This window comes from Miniopterus schreibersii (assembly GCF_964146895.1).
Source record: "Miniopterus schreibersii genome assembly, chromosome: 10".
Classification (NCBI taxonomy): domain Eukaryota; kingdom Metazoa; phylum Chordata; class Mammalia; order Chiroptera; family Miniopteridae; genus Miniopterus; species Miniopterus schreibersii.
This window is the reverse complement of record NC_138110.1, coordinates 66,251,079-66,268,490: the sequence shown is the minus strand read 5'-3', so window position 1 is coordinate 66,268,490 and position 17,412 is coordinate 66,251,079. Positions and strand designations below refer to the sequence as shown.

Here is a 17,412-nt window from a genome sequence, read left to right as displayed (position 1 = left end):
CTTGGTTATTTTTGTTACTTCTAGTAGTATACTAACACCTTGATTACTTGTTTATCAATCATCTCCCTTGGCATCCCACAGTGAAACGTGAGGCTCTTAGCACCCCTAACATTTGCCATCATCTTTCCCCCTTTCTTCCACCCCAAATTCTGTCACTGTACCTTTATTTTGGCATTTTTGAGGTTGAAGACAGGGGTTTTTTCTCTCCAGCCAATTCTCTGACACCAACTGGGTGTCCTTCGATTCAGTTCCATTCTGACACTGCCTACCTGGAGTCAGCAACAGACCCCACGGGTTTAAGGACTCAGTCCCACAAGACCTCCCTCACTTCAGGTGCCAGTTGCAAGAATTAGGTCCCCAGGTTACCCAGACTTCTGCCCTACTTGGCTACAAAGTCAGGAATGCCCACAACCCCCCTTCCCTCAAGGTTCAATGACTTGCTCATACAACTCAGGAACTCAGGAAAATGCTATAATTACTGTATCACTTAATTATAAAGGATACAAATGAACAGGCAGGTGATGAGGTTCAGAATGGTCCCAAGAGCAGGATTGGCTGTCCCCTTGGAGATGGGGCGCACCAGCTTCCTGGCATGTAGATGTGTTCACCAGTTCCAAAGCTCTCCAAAACCCATTGTTTAAGGGTTTTTATGGAGGTTTCATTCCATGGGCATGACTGTGGAAGTTAGTGATTAACTCAGTCTCCAGCCTCTCTCACCTCCCTGGACAATGGGGGGTAATGCTGAAAGTTCCAAGATTTTAATCAAGGCCCAGTCTTTCTGGAGACCAGCCCCCATCCTGAAGCTATCCAGGGCCCTGACAACAGTCACCACATTAGAAGAAAGGACACTCCTGTCACCCTTATCACTCAGGAAATTAAAGGGTTTTAGGAGTTTTGTGTCAGGAACCGGAAGAAGACAAACATCTTTCCTGTTATACCACATCCACAATGTTTGCATTCTGTCTCATAACCATAATTAGTCTTATTTGCTTTAGTTACCAATTCATTTTCGAACTTGAAAAAGTGGTATTTCCTTTTCTACACTTTTTTTCTTGCACTGTTTTTCTTTACTGTATCCCAAACCTTTTTCCAAACTTCTCATAACATTAGATATTCTGAGGTCTCTCTTGTCCGTGGGACTTCCTCCCAGGGCCCTCAAATCGCATTCTCTGCTTTTCAGGGTTGGATCCACTGTTTCCTGCATCCTGGGTTTTCCTCTTTCTTGATTCACTCTCTTTTCTACAACTCATCGTAAATGTTCCTAACACAGGATACGTAAAAATTAAATTTCTGAGGCCTAGCATGTCTGAAGATACCGTGACTGACAGACTTGCCGGGTGTGGAATGTCGATGCGGGCTCCTTTGTTGTACCTGTTTTTTCCTTCCTAAAAGCTTTTGGGTTCGTTATTTTTCTACAGTGTCTTACACTTCACAATGCTGTACTTTGGTGTGGTTATTTCTTATTCGTTTGATGGACATTAAATGACTCTTTAAACTGGAGAGTCATGTTTCTCATCTCTAGGTGGTTTCTCATATTATTTCTGTGATAATTTATTCCACTATTTTTTCTTCTCTTATATTGATCCTCTATGTTTCTTATCTTTTTTATTTTTTTAATATATCTTTATTGATTTCAGAGAGAGGAAGGGAGAGGGGGAGAGAGAGATAGAAACATCAATGATGAGAGTCATTGATCGACTGCCTCCTGCTGCCCCCGACTGGGGATCAAGCCTGCAACCGGGGCATGTGCCCTGACCGGGAATTGAACCCCGATCTCCTGGATCCTAGGTAAATGCTCAACCGCTGAGTCACTCCCAGCCGGGAGAGGTTTCTTATCTTTTAACTCATTTTATTCTATATTAAATTTTGTCATGTCAATTATATCTCAATAAAACTGGAAAAAATTAAATAAAATTTTTGTCTCTCACACAGTGGAGGATTTCTTCAAATGTCTGACAATGAGGAGCTGCTCTTTTTTTGATCTGTTTGGGAGCTCAGTGTCCAAGGTTTCACTGGTAAGCTTTGCGTTGGGGTAACTGGGTGGGGGGTTGGCCTTTGTATAAAAGCTGCCTTTTCAAAGGAGACATTTAACTTCTAGAGTAGAGCCCTCTGGGTTTTAGCAAGCTCAGTGGAGAGCTGGTAGCCACAGATTCACCCTAAATGTGATAGTGGGGGGATTGTGTTCTGTATAGAAACTCCCTATTCCTTCCCTTGTTTTTGACAACACATCTCATTTCCACTGTCTGTCTTACCTGGTATTTTCAAGGCCTGAGTTTCCCTAAGAATATTCTGGAAAGCCTCAGTTACATCCCTATTTTCATGTACTCCCAGACTATGAATTTCATTGCCCTGCTTCATTACTGGCCATGTCTTGTTCAATTTTCTAGCTTCTAGAAAATTCTTAAAATCTCTTATTGGCTAATGGCCTTTCTCCTGTTACCTTTCTCATTGTAGGTTTATACTCTCTTATTCTTATATTACTATTTTTATCAGGGACACAGAGAGAAGAAATAAATATGAGTTAACAGTCAACCATGTTTATCAAAAATCAAGACTAAGTTAGATTTAGAAAAATAAAGGAATATAACCATTCTCACTCTCAGCATTTTGGATTTTTCAAAATCATACCTGCTACTGTAATAACAGTGTTTACCAAATCACTAGTGTTTTTTGAGCATTTATTACTAGAAGGTAGCAGAGAAATTATTCCAATGTTTCTCAGGGTACCCTAACCTACATTGGGGTTTAGAAGAGCTCACTGTGACATGTTCTTTCTTCCTACCAACCTGGGTTAGAAGGAGAGAAAGAGAGAAAGACAGAGGGAGAGACAGAGACAGAGACAGAGACAGAGACAGAGACAGAGACAGAGACAGAGACAGAGACAGAGACATCAACTTGTTCTACTTATTTATGCATTCCTTGGTTGATTCTTGTATGTGCCCTGACCAGGGGTTGAACCTGCAACCTTGGCATATGGGGATGATACTCTAACCAAATGAGCTACCCAGCCAGGCCTTGACATTTTCTTGTGATTAAATTGAGGGTATACAATTTGGGCAGGAACAGCATGGAAGTGATGCTATTGCCTTCTCAGTGCATCATTATCAGGAGGTGTGTGAGGTCAACATGCATTATTACGGATGATGTTCATTTTGATCACTTGGTTAAGGTGATATCTGCATTTTTATCCACCCTAATGTTACTATCTTTCCCTGTATAATTGACAAATACTCTGCAGGGAGCTACTTTGAGACTACAAATATCCTGTTTTTCATCACGTATTTACTCACTCGTTTTAAAATCCATCAGTGATTCTTGCCTATGATTAATGGATAGAAATTCCAAGTACATCCTGTCTCCACATCTCACTCACTTCCAAATTAAAGTCATGCCTGAGTGTGTCTGAACAGCAAAGTCTAGGAGGTAGGCCTGTGTCCTAGCTATAAGAGATCTAAGAATTTGAGTTCTGATGTATAAATTGGTATAATAACATATGGATTTCCACAGAGGACTTTCCAAGGATGGTAGGCAGCCATGAATGGGACTGATATCCACTACAGTCACCAAGATATTTTAAAGTGAGAAAAGCAAACTACAGAACAAGATCTACCGAATACTATCACCTGCATAAAAATCAAAATGGTTAGCCTATATGCAAAAACTATCTCTGGAAGGCTCCAGAGGAAACCGAGAACAGTTTTCTCCGAGGAAGGAAACTATAATCAGCAGAGGTAGAAGACTTAATGATCAGTGTGTATCCTATCTCAGGTATAATCCTTTGCGCCCTTTGATTGAGATGAAGGCGGAGGAGGGAAGGAGAGGAAAGAGAGGGAGGGAGAGACCATCCTCGCTCCTCTCATCCTCAGTGGTGACCCAGCGCCCGGGCCCCCAGCAGGGCCTTCTTACTCTGCGCTCCCTCACCCTCTGCATCTAGCGCAGTAGATACATCAGGACCCGCCCGCCCCACCCGGACAGGCAGGAAATTAGGGAACTTGCCTGGGCAGGGAAAGTGCTTGTTTTCCACCCAGCTGGGAGGGAGGGTGCAGCTCTAACAGGCACATTCTGCTTCTCCGCACTGAACACAAGTTCTCCACAAACACGAACGTTGCCCTTTCTTAGTTGTCAGACTTTTAGCATGTTTTTAAGCTGAATACCTGATTTTAAACTTACATGGGATAACACACTGCTTTGTCAAAAAATCAATCAAGGAAAAAAACTCTTTTCTCCTCCCAGCAGCTTTTTCATTCTCTTTAGTACAGAATTTTTTAAGTTCTGGGGGCTCGTCTAGTGGAAACGGGAAGGTGCTAGAGGAAGAAAGTCGCTGTGTTTAACAAGTTCAGGTAACCAGGGCTTTCAAAGGCCCTCGACTAGTCTATTTCCCCTTTCTGCTCAGCAAATACAGAACACGGCCACATTTCTCGCCCAGCCCAACCTACGCACACCCCATGTGATAACATAACATTGGACAAGACTAACTTACCTTTTAAGGATACTGTATATGGGTATCTAACAGTGGTTATTGTTCTAATATTTGCACATTAAACATGCAAAACTTCGAACATATCTAGAGATATAGCTCCTCTTGCCCCTCCGCCCCTGTTAACTGAAGCACAATAACTATCTGCTAACTAAAAAAGACCTTAAAACAGTTTCCTAGAGACAACAGGTTGTCACAGGCAACTATCAGGTTCTTAGCCAATGCTTCAAATTCCATCTCAAAAATCGCCTCCTTTCTGAAGCCTTTTGCCCCACCACTCTGCACACCTGGCAGAAAGAAGCAGACGCCCCTCTTCTGAATTCCTCAGCATCAGGGTTATGATCTGAAAAGCCTGCTAGTTAATCTGAATATTTTCAGAAAATATTCGGGTGTCTGTTTCACAGGAACACAATAGCTGAATGAATAAATAAGCTAATTCATTGCTTGATTTATATGTGTAGATTGAATAACTGACTCAAAGTGTTGATTCCACTTGTTTTTGAAAAGGAAGAAAGGGTGATATTGCTTGTTTATATATGTATGATATTTTGAAGTCCAGAATACACTTTTTAAGCCCCTTTTAACCCAGGGCCTTAGGAAATGGGTGGATTGCGCTTATTTCACAGGTAGGAAGTTTTTTTAAAAAAAAAAAAGCCAAAGACACACAATACAGGTGAAACGCAAAAACATAACATTGAACAAAAGAAACCAGACACAAAATAGTACATATTGTCGGATTCCATTCATCTATGGCACAAAGATTGGCAAAACCTTCTAGGAAGTTAGAAGTCAAGATTATGGTTAATCTTGGTGGGGGATGGCAGTCACTGGAAGGGGGGACTAGGGGACTTCTGGGGACTGGTAATGTCCTGTTTCTTGATCTCGACATTCAATATACAGTTTGTGAAAATTCATCACCTGGTGAATTTTCATTATTTGTGCTCTTTCATAAATCGATATATATAATTATATGTAATAAATATATAATATATAGTAAATATATATAATATAGTAAATATATTTCAATTAAAAGCTCTTTAAAAACCTAGGCCAAGCAAAAGCTTAAAACTAGTTAAATCCTTTAGCATGATCCAGATATTTTCAACTAAAATGAGAAACCAATTTGGTGTAAATGAAGCCATTACTACTGCAAGACCACACACAGGTCTTGGAGACAGTCTATGTTCCATTCAGCCATGAGCAGTCTCCAGAAAGCAAACCTTCAGACTCTTTATGCTCAAGATAAGAGCATATTTGTTCAGTCGGGGTTGAGCATGTAGATGACAACTGACCCCGTTCCTAGAGTTGACAAATTCTACCAACTTAGGAAATTCAGTTTCTAGTTATTATTTTTAATATGTCTTTATTGATTTCAGAGGGGAAGGGAGAGGAAGAGACAGAAACCTCAATGATGAGAAAGAATTATTGATCGACTGCCTCCTGCATGCCCCCTAATGGGATGGAGCCTGAAACCCAGGCAGGTGCCCTGACCAGGAATCAAACTGTGATCACCATGACTGGTCCATGGGCGGAGGCTCAACCACTGAGCCAACACCGGCAGGGCTCAAGTTTTTAATTATGTTTTAATTATAACACCCCATATTCGCTGAACCGTTGTTCAAATGACCTGGTAAAATTAAATTTAAAATACTTCCAAAACCACCATCCTGGTTAAATATGATGAGGCACAAGCAAAAACAAGGATTCCAGTTCTAAACGTCCTAACATTTTAAGTTCGTATTTAGGTTATCGCAGGCTCTCTGTACTTGATGCAAATCGCTAAAAGCCTGCACTGTACTGCACGAAGCTGGCCGGGGGCGAGGCGGGGCGTCCGTCCTGCACCCACTGTGCGGAGGGGGAGCTGTAACTTCAGGCTGTTTGTGCCCAGCGTCTCCTCTGAGCCCAGCTCCAGGCCTGGCACCCAAACAACGCTCAACCAATGTGTGTAAGACGGACGGAGGCGGCTGGGAGAGGCTGTGTCAACGCCCCCGCGTCACCCACCCTCCCCGCCGTCTCTGGAAGCGAAGGCGACGGGAAGGTGCGGCGGGCGGTGGTGAGCGCGAGGTGAGCCACCCCAGACTTCGGCGGGAGGCGCGCCCTCGGGTGCCGGGGTCGTCGGCGGTGCGTCCTCCGGGCGCCTCGCCCGCCTCGGGGCGGGGGTGGGGGGTTACATCACCCTCTTACTCAGCGATGAACCGCTTTCGGTTCTTCCACCTGGTGATCACAGGTTCCTCCAGGCGCTTTAAAGTGGGGTGTCCGAGCCTGGAGCTGGGAGTCTCGGGGCCTGGGCGTTCCCCGGGGTGGGGCTGATGGATGTACCTGGAGGGCAGGGGGAGGAAGCGGGACCTGAATCACTGGGCTCGTCCGGAGAGGTTCTGGGGCGCCGAGAACACTGAAGGCGGCCTGGGGGGGCGGGAAGCGCGGTCGCAGAGCGGAGCGCGGAGGAAGCGCGCCCGGGTTCCCTGCGCCCTCGCGCCGCGCGGCCGCCGTCGGACCACCCTTTGCCCTCGGAAAGGCTGCGGGGCGCGCCGCCCTCCCCGGGCGGGACCCGACAGGCCCGGCGCCGAGCGTGCCCTCGCCTGCCGCCCGCGCGGGGGGCCGCGCCTCCGGGGGCGCGGGGCGGAGGCGGGACGGTGCGCCCGGCTCGCCGCGCCTCGGCCGGAGGTCCCGGCGTCCTGGGCCCGCGTCCGCGCGCCACCCTCGCCGGCCGCCGTGCGCCCCCAGAACCCGCCCCGAGTCGGCCCGGGGGCCTCGGTCCCGGCCTCTAGGGGCGCGGCCTCCACGTGCGGCTCTGCGAGGCTGCAGCCGGCGGCGCGCAGAAGAAGGTGGGTGCCAAGGGCCGGGGCTGGAGGGCGCGGGGGCCGGCAGGGAGGGGGCTCCGGTGGGCAGCGCCGGCTCCTGAGGCCCGCGCCCTTCCCTTCTGTAGCCGCTCGCCCTGAAGGGGCTGTTGAATTAAAAACAATGCACTCGGCTTAGGACAGCCGTCTCCAGCCCTGCGCGTCGGGCCGCGCAAAACAAACTGTCCAGCCGCTGTGCTGCCTGCGTGGGGGTGAGGGGCAGGTGTCCACCCACCCACCCACCTCCCGGCCGACCTGCCGAGCTGACGGAAGACAGGCCTTCCAGGCGCACTCTCTGATCTTCCAGGGGCAGCGTGGAGGCCATTTCCATATCGATAGCCATTTCCCATATCTGTCTATCTATCATCTATCCATCTGTCTAATCGATCTATCATCGATCTGTCATCTGCCATCCTTTCTGCCTCGTTTTCTGCCTGCCTTCCTGCCTTTTTTCCTGCCTCTCCGTCTCCCTGTCTCTCGTCTCACTTGGGTTCTTGCATTTTTTAATAAAGGGCAGGAGGAGGTGGGCAGCTGGGCTGGCCTTTCTGCTGGTGACTGCTGCTTGTCCTGGTCTCTAAGATGCCCTTTCGCCCTTGAAGCTCGCTGCTCTGCTCAACAAGCAGCAGCTTGCTGCAGATGAGAAATTCAGTAAAAAATGAAGGCGCAGAAAGATAGGGTAGGAATGTGGGGAAACCAGATTGTCTAATTTTAGCCTGGATTTGTTGTGAGGGAATCACCAGCTGTTGCCTAAATGAGAAGTGTTTTGATTGCCCAGGTTAGGAAAAGAAAAGACCTTATGTCTGATTGCTCATGAAACAAGCAGTAAGGACTCACCTTAAAAGACAGGTTATTTTGTATACAAAACGTTTTCAAATAACTAAACCTCATATAATAGCATTTTATAAATTGGAAAGAGGTTAAAGTCAAACAGCTCAACGCCCGTGTTATGAGTTTGACCGGGAAGGCAAAATCTTTGCTGTCTCCTCACTGGGAAAGATTTACGTTAGTAGAAATGCCTCGTAAAGGCTACCGGAGTTTAGCTCATGAGTTTTATTTCATATCGGCGTTGCAGCAGCATCCAGGATGTGTCCTGGTGTGGTGTCAGGAGTTTCAAGTTAGAAAGGCCTAGATTTCTGTCTGTGCTCTACCATCTAACTTGCTGTGCGCTTTCCGGCAGGTTGCCTAGGCTGAGCCCGAGTTTCCCCATTCTAGCTGGGATTGCTGATAGAACGGGGACAGCGCCATAGTAGTTAAAACAGAGTACACCACCCAGTGAGCACATAATAAACAATACTTGAGGCTGGTAATGACAAGCGGGTAGTTAGGCTCAATATACCCATGGCCACTGCCCGAGCAAGGGGTCTCCGTGTGCACCTATGTGCATGGGGAGGAACAAGCACTATGTCACTGGTGTCCTTCTGGTCATAAATACATTAGGAGCTGCTTCAACTTTTGAATGGACGGAGGCAAAGTCTGTCCTATGCCTGCTGAGATCTGCATGTTTATCTGTTTTGTGTACTTTGAGGTATTCTGAGGCTTACAGTTATGAACAGTTCCAAATGCACACAACTGGTATGATCCTGGTGGATTAATTATTGCTTTTTATTAAAAATAGTGATCCTCAGATGTCACTATAGTCCCTGGCTTGATCTCGGTTTGGGTAGGGGATGGGGAAGGGGGAACTGAGCCCTGGAGCTAATGTTTCCCTGGGCTGTTTTAACTCAAAAGTGTGAGCCAGAGACTAGCATCTCCTGGAGCTTGTTATGAATGCAGGGTCTCCACCTCCACTGAGACCTGGTGACTAGAACCTGCATGTTAATAACATCCTCTGGGGATTCGTGGGCACTTTCAGTTCCACCAGCCCTTTCTTAGGAATTTGAGTGCACCAATGTTTTTTTTAAAAATAGGCCTTATAGCCCAGCCAGGCGTGGCTCAGCGGTTGATCATCAAGGACTGCCACAATTTGTTGCTTATTGCTAGAATAGTTCAGATTTTTTTCCTTTAAAATTAAGATCCTAGCCTGGCCAGGCGTGGCTCAGCGGTTGAGCATCGACCTAGGATCCAGGAGGTTGCGGTTCGATTCCTGGTCAGGGCACATGCCCGGGTTGTGGGCTCGATCCCCAGCAGGGGACGTGCAGGAGGCAGCCAATCAATGACTCTCCCTCATCATTGATGTTTCTCTCTCTCTCCCTTCCTCTCTCTGAAATCAATAAAGATATACTTTAAAAAATTAAATTAAATTTAATTAAGATGCTAAATTTAATGTCTGAGGCACTGAGAACCCTGCAGATTTTTTCAGGAAGAGCCTAAAGTTTTAAAAATTTTTTTGAAAAGTTTTGCTCCGTAGGGCCTCCTTCTCATGTACTGACCTATGTCTGCTTCTTTGTGCAGCGGACACCTGCCTTTGCCACGATGCTCTCGTCCAGTGAGTTTGCACCTGCTTCTTGGGATCTCGTGGTCCAAGTGGACCATCCAAACGAGAAGCAGAAAGATGTCACACTGAGAGTGTCCGGAGACCTGCACATTGGCGGAGTGATGCTCAAGTTAGTAGAAAAGATCAGTAAGTTTCTATTTTGTTACGGTGTCTCTGTATTTGAAACCCTCTCTATTGCATCACCACTAATCTAAGTTGTCTCATCACCTAAGTTTTTCTGATAATTTATCTTATCATGGCTCATCTCCCAAGAAGAAGAGAAATGGGAGGCCCTGCAAGAGTCTCAACGCCCCCACCAACAACCCTTGTAAAAACTTGAGTCATGGGTGACAAACTAAAGCTTCCTAGGAGGTATAATGCCGTATTTCCACAAGAATGGGCCCGTCCCACTGGTGACATCTAGGGTGACTTAGACTATTTCTAAGGTGTTAGACTACTGTGTCAGTTCTCCATTAATGCCTGATGGCCCAGTGACAAAGCCAGCTTGGTACTAATGCGTTTTTTAACACCCATGCACCATTTGCTCTCCCTTTTTAAACAGAGAAAGTGAGATCTTCGGGGTCAGAGTTTTACAACGGGAGCCAGCCCAGTCAACCTAGAATTTAATAATGTTCTATTTGCTTTGTTTTTATTTTTATCTTCTAAGGCCGTGGATGCTGGCGGCCATTCATTTACACTAGTGAAAGAAAGCTTTTTTTGAAGCAAGTCTTCACTGAAGTCTACTATACATACAGAAAAGTGTACTTGCCATATGTGTGTAGTTCAATGAATTCTCAGTCCTGTTGCCAACCCCAGATCAAGAAACAAAACATTACTTGTTCCCCCACCCCAGTCCCACACCTGACCCCTCCCCGTCACTGCCCCACCAAGGGTAACCTCTGTCCTGAATTCTAACACCACAGCAATAATTGTACTTGTTTTTGAACTGTTTATAAGTGAAATTAAACAAAATAGACTCTTATGCATCTGCTTTCTTTAGCTCAACATTGTGTCTGTGAGGTTTATCCGCATTGTTGCATATAGTTTTGGTTCGTGTGTTCTCGTACTTGGTTGTATGATTATGCCACAGTTTATCCCTTTACCCGTTGATGGACATTTGGGGGTGACTCCATTTGGGGGCTATTACAGACAGGGCTGCTGTATAGTACACGTCTTTGGTGAGTATGTATAGGCATTTCTGTTGGGGATGTAGGTCAGAGGAGAGGAATTGTTGAATAATAAGAGTTTCTAAAATAGTTATAGCATTTATACTTCTACTACTAACAGCATTGCAAAAAAAAAAAAAAGGCTTTCTACATTAAAAAGAGGAATAGAAACCTTTTTTTTTTAAGTAAATAAAAAAACACTGGTGGCTCTTAATTTAGCAAAATAAAAGATTGCTGACTCCAGCACTGATGAAGAAAAAGAATTCCACTTGGATGCCCACCTTGAAGGCGGGGGAGGTCTCCATGCGGGTGCTGACACTCAGAGAAAATACCCGGCTCTGGTTTCAGCGTAGACACTTTGGAAACTGGGGTACATTGCTAGTAGAGAAATAATCTTGATTAAAGCCAAGTGCTCCTGGTCTTCGCAGAAAGGCCCATGGCACCAAGAGGTTAAAGTAAGAGAACTTGAGCATTTCAACATGAACCAAATTTGTATGTTTCTGTTGCTTCCACAGCATTTAAATATCAGATGGTGAGGTTCAGCCTGTTTTCTACCTGTCCCACCAAGGCCAACAATCACTGAGCCTTGGGTTGTAAGAGCAGGTGGGGCCCTGGAGAGCAGTGGTTTGTTTTCGTTTCTGCGCCTGATGGAATTGACTGGAGTGCCATCCTCTTGTTTTTACTTCACTGTGTTTCTATTTTTTTTAGACATAGCCCAAGATTGGTCAGACTTTGCCCTCTGGTGGGAACAGAAGCGTTGCTGGCTTCTGAAAACGCACTGGACCCTGGACAAATGTGGAGTGCAGGCCGACGCAAAGCTTGTCTTCACCCCTCAGCATAAAATGCTCCGCCTCCGCCTGCCCAACGTGAAGACTGTGAGGCTGCGAGTCAGCTTCTCGGCCGTGGTGTTCAGAGCTGTCAGTGACATCTGCAGAACCCTGAGTGAGTTCCCCGGAGGGGCCCGTGCCCTTTGGACTCTTGGCAGAGGGCAGGAAAACGCTGGGCGCGCTCTGCCTGCCTCGCGTGGTTGGCTTCACGGAGCACTGCCCTTATTAGGACGCGCACTTTTCAAGCCCAGGTCTGGGCACTTGAGCCATTTAGGTGAGATTAAACCAAATGGGACATTATTGAGATACTTCAGATTCATTCCCCCAAAGCTCAAAACTATTTCAAAGAGATTTATACACAGAAGGAACAAACCCATTACGATCCCCCCAAACTCATTTCTCTAAGCCATGGCAAATCATCATTATATTTAAGACAAACCAAAAAAGAGTTCCATTAAATCTTTATCGCCATAGAGCCAATGCGTCTTTATTGGTTTTGAGAGGATGGTGGGGTAATGACTTAATTACTTCGCTAACATTTGGCTCCAATTAATACATAGCCCTATGCACAAAAATCCTTTGTGGAGTTTAAGCAGAAAAGCATACCTAATTATGGATTGAAACTGATTCTTATGAGATGGTGTCCCATGAGTTTAACAGCCACTAAGGACAGCTTCACCCAAGCCATTTCTTTTCTGTGGGACTTCCAAAGCAGACCCTGAGATAAAGGTTCAAGTACAAATATCTTTTTATTTGGGAGGTAATGCCAGGAAACACTGATTAAGAATGGGGACGTGAGTCTGGGCAGAGAAGGTGCCACCAATAAGAGATTGTCACCAATCAGGTCACACTGTGGCCTCCTTGGGACCTCTGGGAGACACCGCAGACATGCCTCAGGGCCATGCCACCCAAGGGCAAGGGAGCTTGGGGTTAATACACCACTCATCAGTCACTGAGGGCCGCTCTTGGAGAGCATTCACTCTCTGAACTCGTGTGGCCTGTTGCATCTGTATCTGGGCAGTGCGGCATCCGGCGTTCAGAGCAAGCCCTCAGGCAGAGACACATGTCCTAGCTGCCACTGGAAGCTGAGTCAGAGTGCCCTGAGTTGGTGAGGGCCAAGAAGAGGTGGGCAGGCTGCCAATGTCTGCCACAGGGATGAAATTAGCTGCTGGGCATCACGTAAGAAAAGGGCTCTCAGGATCTGTGGTCCATAAAGAAAACAGGTGGGGTCCTTGGCTGATGTTTAAAAAGCTAAAAAGGGGGGGGGGGGAGCAGGAGGGGGAAAGAAGGAAGCGGGGAAAGAAAGGAGAGGGGAATCCGTAGTAAGTAGGTGACACAAGAATAGCAGAATTCGGGTCGTGGTTGGTGGTGATGGGCCCGTGGAGGGGCCATTACACTATTGCCTTTGCTTCGGATACATTTGGAAGATTTTCACAACAAACTGAAAAACTAGAAATTTTACTAGACTGAATCTCCTTCCACTATGTGTCCCACACATGTCCCCACGGGGGGGGGGTCTCCATTCCTCTTCAAAAAGGGGTACAGTTTAGTTCCATTTCCTTCTCAGCAACTTTCTGAGAAATGATTTTTAAATGCCCAGCGTGACTCTGAGTCTTAGAAGGAATTTTCTCTGTACTTTTTGATCTTCTTTTTTACATTTATTTGTTAGATATTAGAAGATCAGAAGAACTTTCCTTGTTAAAGCCTTCTGGTGACTGTTTTAAAAAGAAGAAGAAAAAAGACAAGACTAACAGGGAGCCCATAATTGAGGACGTCTTGAACCTGGAGAGCTCTCCGACAATCTCGGGGCCACCAGGTAAGATTCCAGACAGGTACTTTGTTGTTTTACTTCATTCTTAAAGCCAAGAGTTTCTTAAATTTCTAAACCCCAGGCATTGTCCTCCCCTCTGCTCTGTCTTTCTCTTCTCCCTCCCTCCTCTGTCCCCCAAACAAAGACTAACCTTGCAGGAGTCCTGTGGTGAAGAAAGAATACACAACTAGTTTTGGAACAAACAGAATTTTTTTGACAAGCTGTGTTTTATAGCTCATTATTTTAATTGCATGTATTGCGTTTCTGATGAATTAAAAACCTTAGTAGAACTGGCTGTGAGTTTGAGGAGGAAAACACATTATTTGGATCCCTCAAATATACTTCTGTTTTCCTGGTTCTATCTTCATGTGACTCTTGTATGAATTCCATTTAAATTTTGCACCACTAGACATGTAACAGGAGAACAGGTAAAAATGATTTTCCTTTTATATAAAAATATAAAAAGCTAACTTGCCTGCAACACCTGAGAGTTTTCTAACACCTGAGGTGTATAGTAGTTTCCAGTGCAAAGAAGAAAGGGAATTATTTGCATTTTTCCAATGCAAATTATAGCCAGATGATATATAAACCATCAATTAGCTGGGTTCTTAAAATTGGCAAGTACTGCTATTTCTTTAAGGAATTTGCCCAAAATACAGCCTGTATGTGCATTCTGTGAGACCTCCGGTTCTCTACTATTGTAAAAACTCGCTGCTAGAACAGAGGAATTTTGAATTGTTGAGAAGGAGATAGTCTCCAACATCTGTCTGGATTGACTGTGGAAGCTCTTACAGCCTATCAGTTTCCACGTTTTGGGTGTTTTTTTTTAAATATATCTTTATTGATTTCAGAGAGAGGAAGGGAGAGGGATAGAGAGAGAGATAGAAACACCAATGATGAGAGAGTCATTGATCAGCTGCCTCCTGCACGCCCCCGACTAGCGGATCCTGCTTGCAGCCCGGGCATGTGCCCGGACCGGGAATCGAACTGCAATCTCCTGGATCATAGACTGATGCTCAGCCTCTGAGCCACGCCAACTGGGCCAGTTTCCACATTTTTCATAGCTAAATATTCGGGCAAGAGCTTTACCTGTATATAACTTCTCCCCCATCAGTCATGACTTGTTTGATTTTTTTTTTAAGTATGTCTTTATTGATTTCAGAGAGAGGAAGGGAGAGAGAGAAAGAGACAGAAACATCAATGATGAAGGTCATTGATCGGCTGCCTCCTGCTCGCCCCCGACTAGGGATCTAGCAGGCAACCTGGGCATGTGCCCTGACCGGGAATCAAACCTCCATCTCCTGGATCCTCGGTCGATGCTCAACCGCTGAGCCATACTGGCCAGGCATCATCTGATTATTTTTTAAATGCTACAAATATTTAAATTCAAAACCCGTTTTAGTGTCAGCAGTCTTCCTACTTACTTTTCCAAAGATTCCTGCTCCCTGAATCTCATACCCTCGTGTGGGCTCCCCTTTGCCTTCCAGTAAGTCCTGGCTTGTACAGTAAAACCATGACGCCCACGTACGACCCCGTCAACGGCACACCAGTGTCGTCCACCATGACTTGGTTCAGTGACAGCCCTCTGACCGAACAAAACTGCAGCATCCTCGCCTTCAGCCAACCCCCGCAGTCACCCGAGGCGCTGGCTGACATGTACCAGGCCCGGTCGCTGGTCGATAAAGCCAAGCTTAACGCAGGGTAAGGACACGGCCCCGCTGCTTCTCGTGGGCTGATGCTGATACGGTGAGGGAGACGCCGCAGAGGTGGGGAGGGTGCTGAATGTCTAAGGCAGGGTGCCTGGGGGTCGCACCCGGTTAGCGAAAGTCAGTACTGATTTTAGCACCAAAAGAGAAAAAATGCGACCTTTGGTCACTTCAATACGTACAAAGTGTGACAACCTTTCTGTGTCTGGGTAGCCCAGCGGTTTACCATATGTGAATGCTAATTCTTCACCCCTACATATGTGCAAAGTGTACTTTATGGGATGTCAAGCAGTTTATAAGTCGGTTGGTCCCCAAAAGTCAGACGGAAACCCAAGGTGGCCACCCGCCCGCAAGGCCTTGTTAACATTCTCTCTTCCGACGTTCTGATGAGCGATTCCTTCTGCTTCGCTTCAAGTGGGCTCCAAAAATACGCTCAAACTATTTATTAAACCACTAGTTCCTTTCACTCCCCGTATGCCAAATAAAGTCAGATTTGTAGACAGCATCGCACTCCCTGTGATACCCGGTGCCGGCAGCTGGCTCTGTTCTTCTGCGTCCTTGTACCCATCCCCCATGGTGCACATGGACTCTTTCTGTCACTGCCCCAGGACCCTTCTCCTCTCCTCCTGCTCTACAGGTCAGTCCCTGCTTGTCCTTTAAGGCCCAGCCACAGACTCCCTCCTTCACAGATGTCACCATTCAAGCAAGACCAGTCACTTCTCCATAGTTCTGTCCTCATACTCCACTTGTTCCAGTGTCACTTTGTCCCTTTATTAGGAGGCTTGGTCTCCCCCACTGGACTGTCAAGCCCTGTAGGATGGAAATTGCCTCTTAGGGGCTAATATAGCAGAAATTCAAGCCATTTTCATTCAGTGGTACTGGATGACTTTCACGCCTATCTGGTTTTGTTGTTAACTTTTAATCTCCACCCCTCCACCTCTCACCATTACCTGTTTTGTGTTTTTTTTTTCCAATCCTAGGACTATACTATCCAGTATAGGAGCAACTAGCCATGTGCAGATATTTATATCTAAATTTGAATTTAATTAAAATTAAAACCTGGTACTAGCCACATGTGGCTAGTGGCTACTCTATTGGACAGGGCCATATAGAATATTGTTGTAATTACAGAAAGTTCTAGACAGTGAGATAGAGCCAGCTCTGGGTTGGACCACCCGGTGTGGAGGAGAGGCCGTGCGGGCACTCACTAAGAATAGATGCTCATTCTGGCTCCACCACAAGGCACGTGACCTTAAGCACATCACTTGATGTCACTGAGACAGTTTATTCATCTATAAAACTGAGAAAATACAAACTGCTCTGGCTGCTTCACTGGGTTACTTTAAAGTGTCAATGAGAAAAAATTCACACACACACATATAGTACTGAGAAGGCCATAAGATAAAATATAGATGGAAGCTATCCTCAAGTCCTCTCCCTTACTGGTTTTGGGTCATGTTACTTACTCAGACTTTGTTCAAGGAGATGTGTGTACATAATATAAACACATATGTAACGTATATATTACATGATGCACATACTGTATATAGCATGCAAGCATATCTGCTACTGTAATATATATGTACAAAACTGATAGACTTTTCTAACTCATCCCCTTGTTTTCTAGGTGGCTGGACTCCTCACGCTCCCTCATGGAACAGGGCATCCAGGAAGATGAGCAGCTGCTGCTACGATTTAAATACTACACTTTCTTTGACTTGAATCCCAAAGTAAGATACTCTTTCTTTATTTTCTCTCCCTTTTTTGAAAATGTGAATCCATGGAAGTGTAAAATTGAGTGATTTAGTTACCAGCGTTAGGATTAATTTATATAATCTTCGGTTTAGCTTGGCAGAGTTAGACCAGTAAATGTATTCTGCGCGCTGACTTTCATCTTTTGGGTCCTAGCGAGCACGGTCAGCTGCCCCCGAGTGACTGGGAGTCTCTCGGGGTCTTCGTGCCCAGCAAGGTGCATGCCGCCCCCTCCATTCACAGGAATGAAGGAACAAGAGGAGAGCTGCTCGCGGGGCCAGAGTCCTTAGTGCTCAGGAAGGAAGGCGTCGGGCCCAGGATCAGAGCAGGTTCTCAGGAAAACACCAGGACCCCTTGAGGGCGCACAGCAGACTCCCCACCGTGGTGCTGACAGTCCTTGGTGATGAGAAGGAGGGATCATCTA

At 46.0% G+C, this 17,412-nt stretch overlaps 1 protein-coding gene across 2 annotated transcripts in view; it reads left to right on the top strand.

Moving 5' to 3' along the window:
• The first annotated feature begins 6,329 nt into the window (after positions 1-6,329).
• FERMT1 (FERM domain containing kindlin 1) overlaps positions 6,330-17,412 on the top strand; it is a 30,076-nt gene continuing 18,993 nt past the window's right edge. The window contains exons 1-6 of one of the 2 annotated variants that reach the window (XM_081148958.1): positions 6,330-6,541; positions 9,706-9,874; positions 11,602-11,835; positions 13,390-13,536; positions 15,018-15,231; positions 16,864-16,966. In XM_081148958.1, coding sequence (XP_081005084.1) covers positions 9,727-9,874; positions 11,602-11,835; positions 13,390-13,536; positions 15,018-15,231; positions 16,864-16,966 — 846 coding nt within the window. In that variant the 5' untranslated portion in view covers positions 6,330-6,541; positions 9,706-9,726. Of the gene's footprint in view, positions 6,542-7,104; positions 7,303-9,705; positions 9,875-11,601; positions 11,836-13,389; positions 13,537-15,017; positions 15,232-16,863; positions 16,967-17,412 lie in introns of those variants that run through there. The other variant, XM_081148957.1, reaches the window with a different exon arrangement.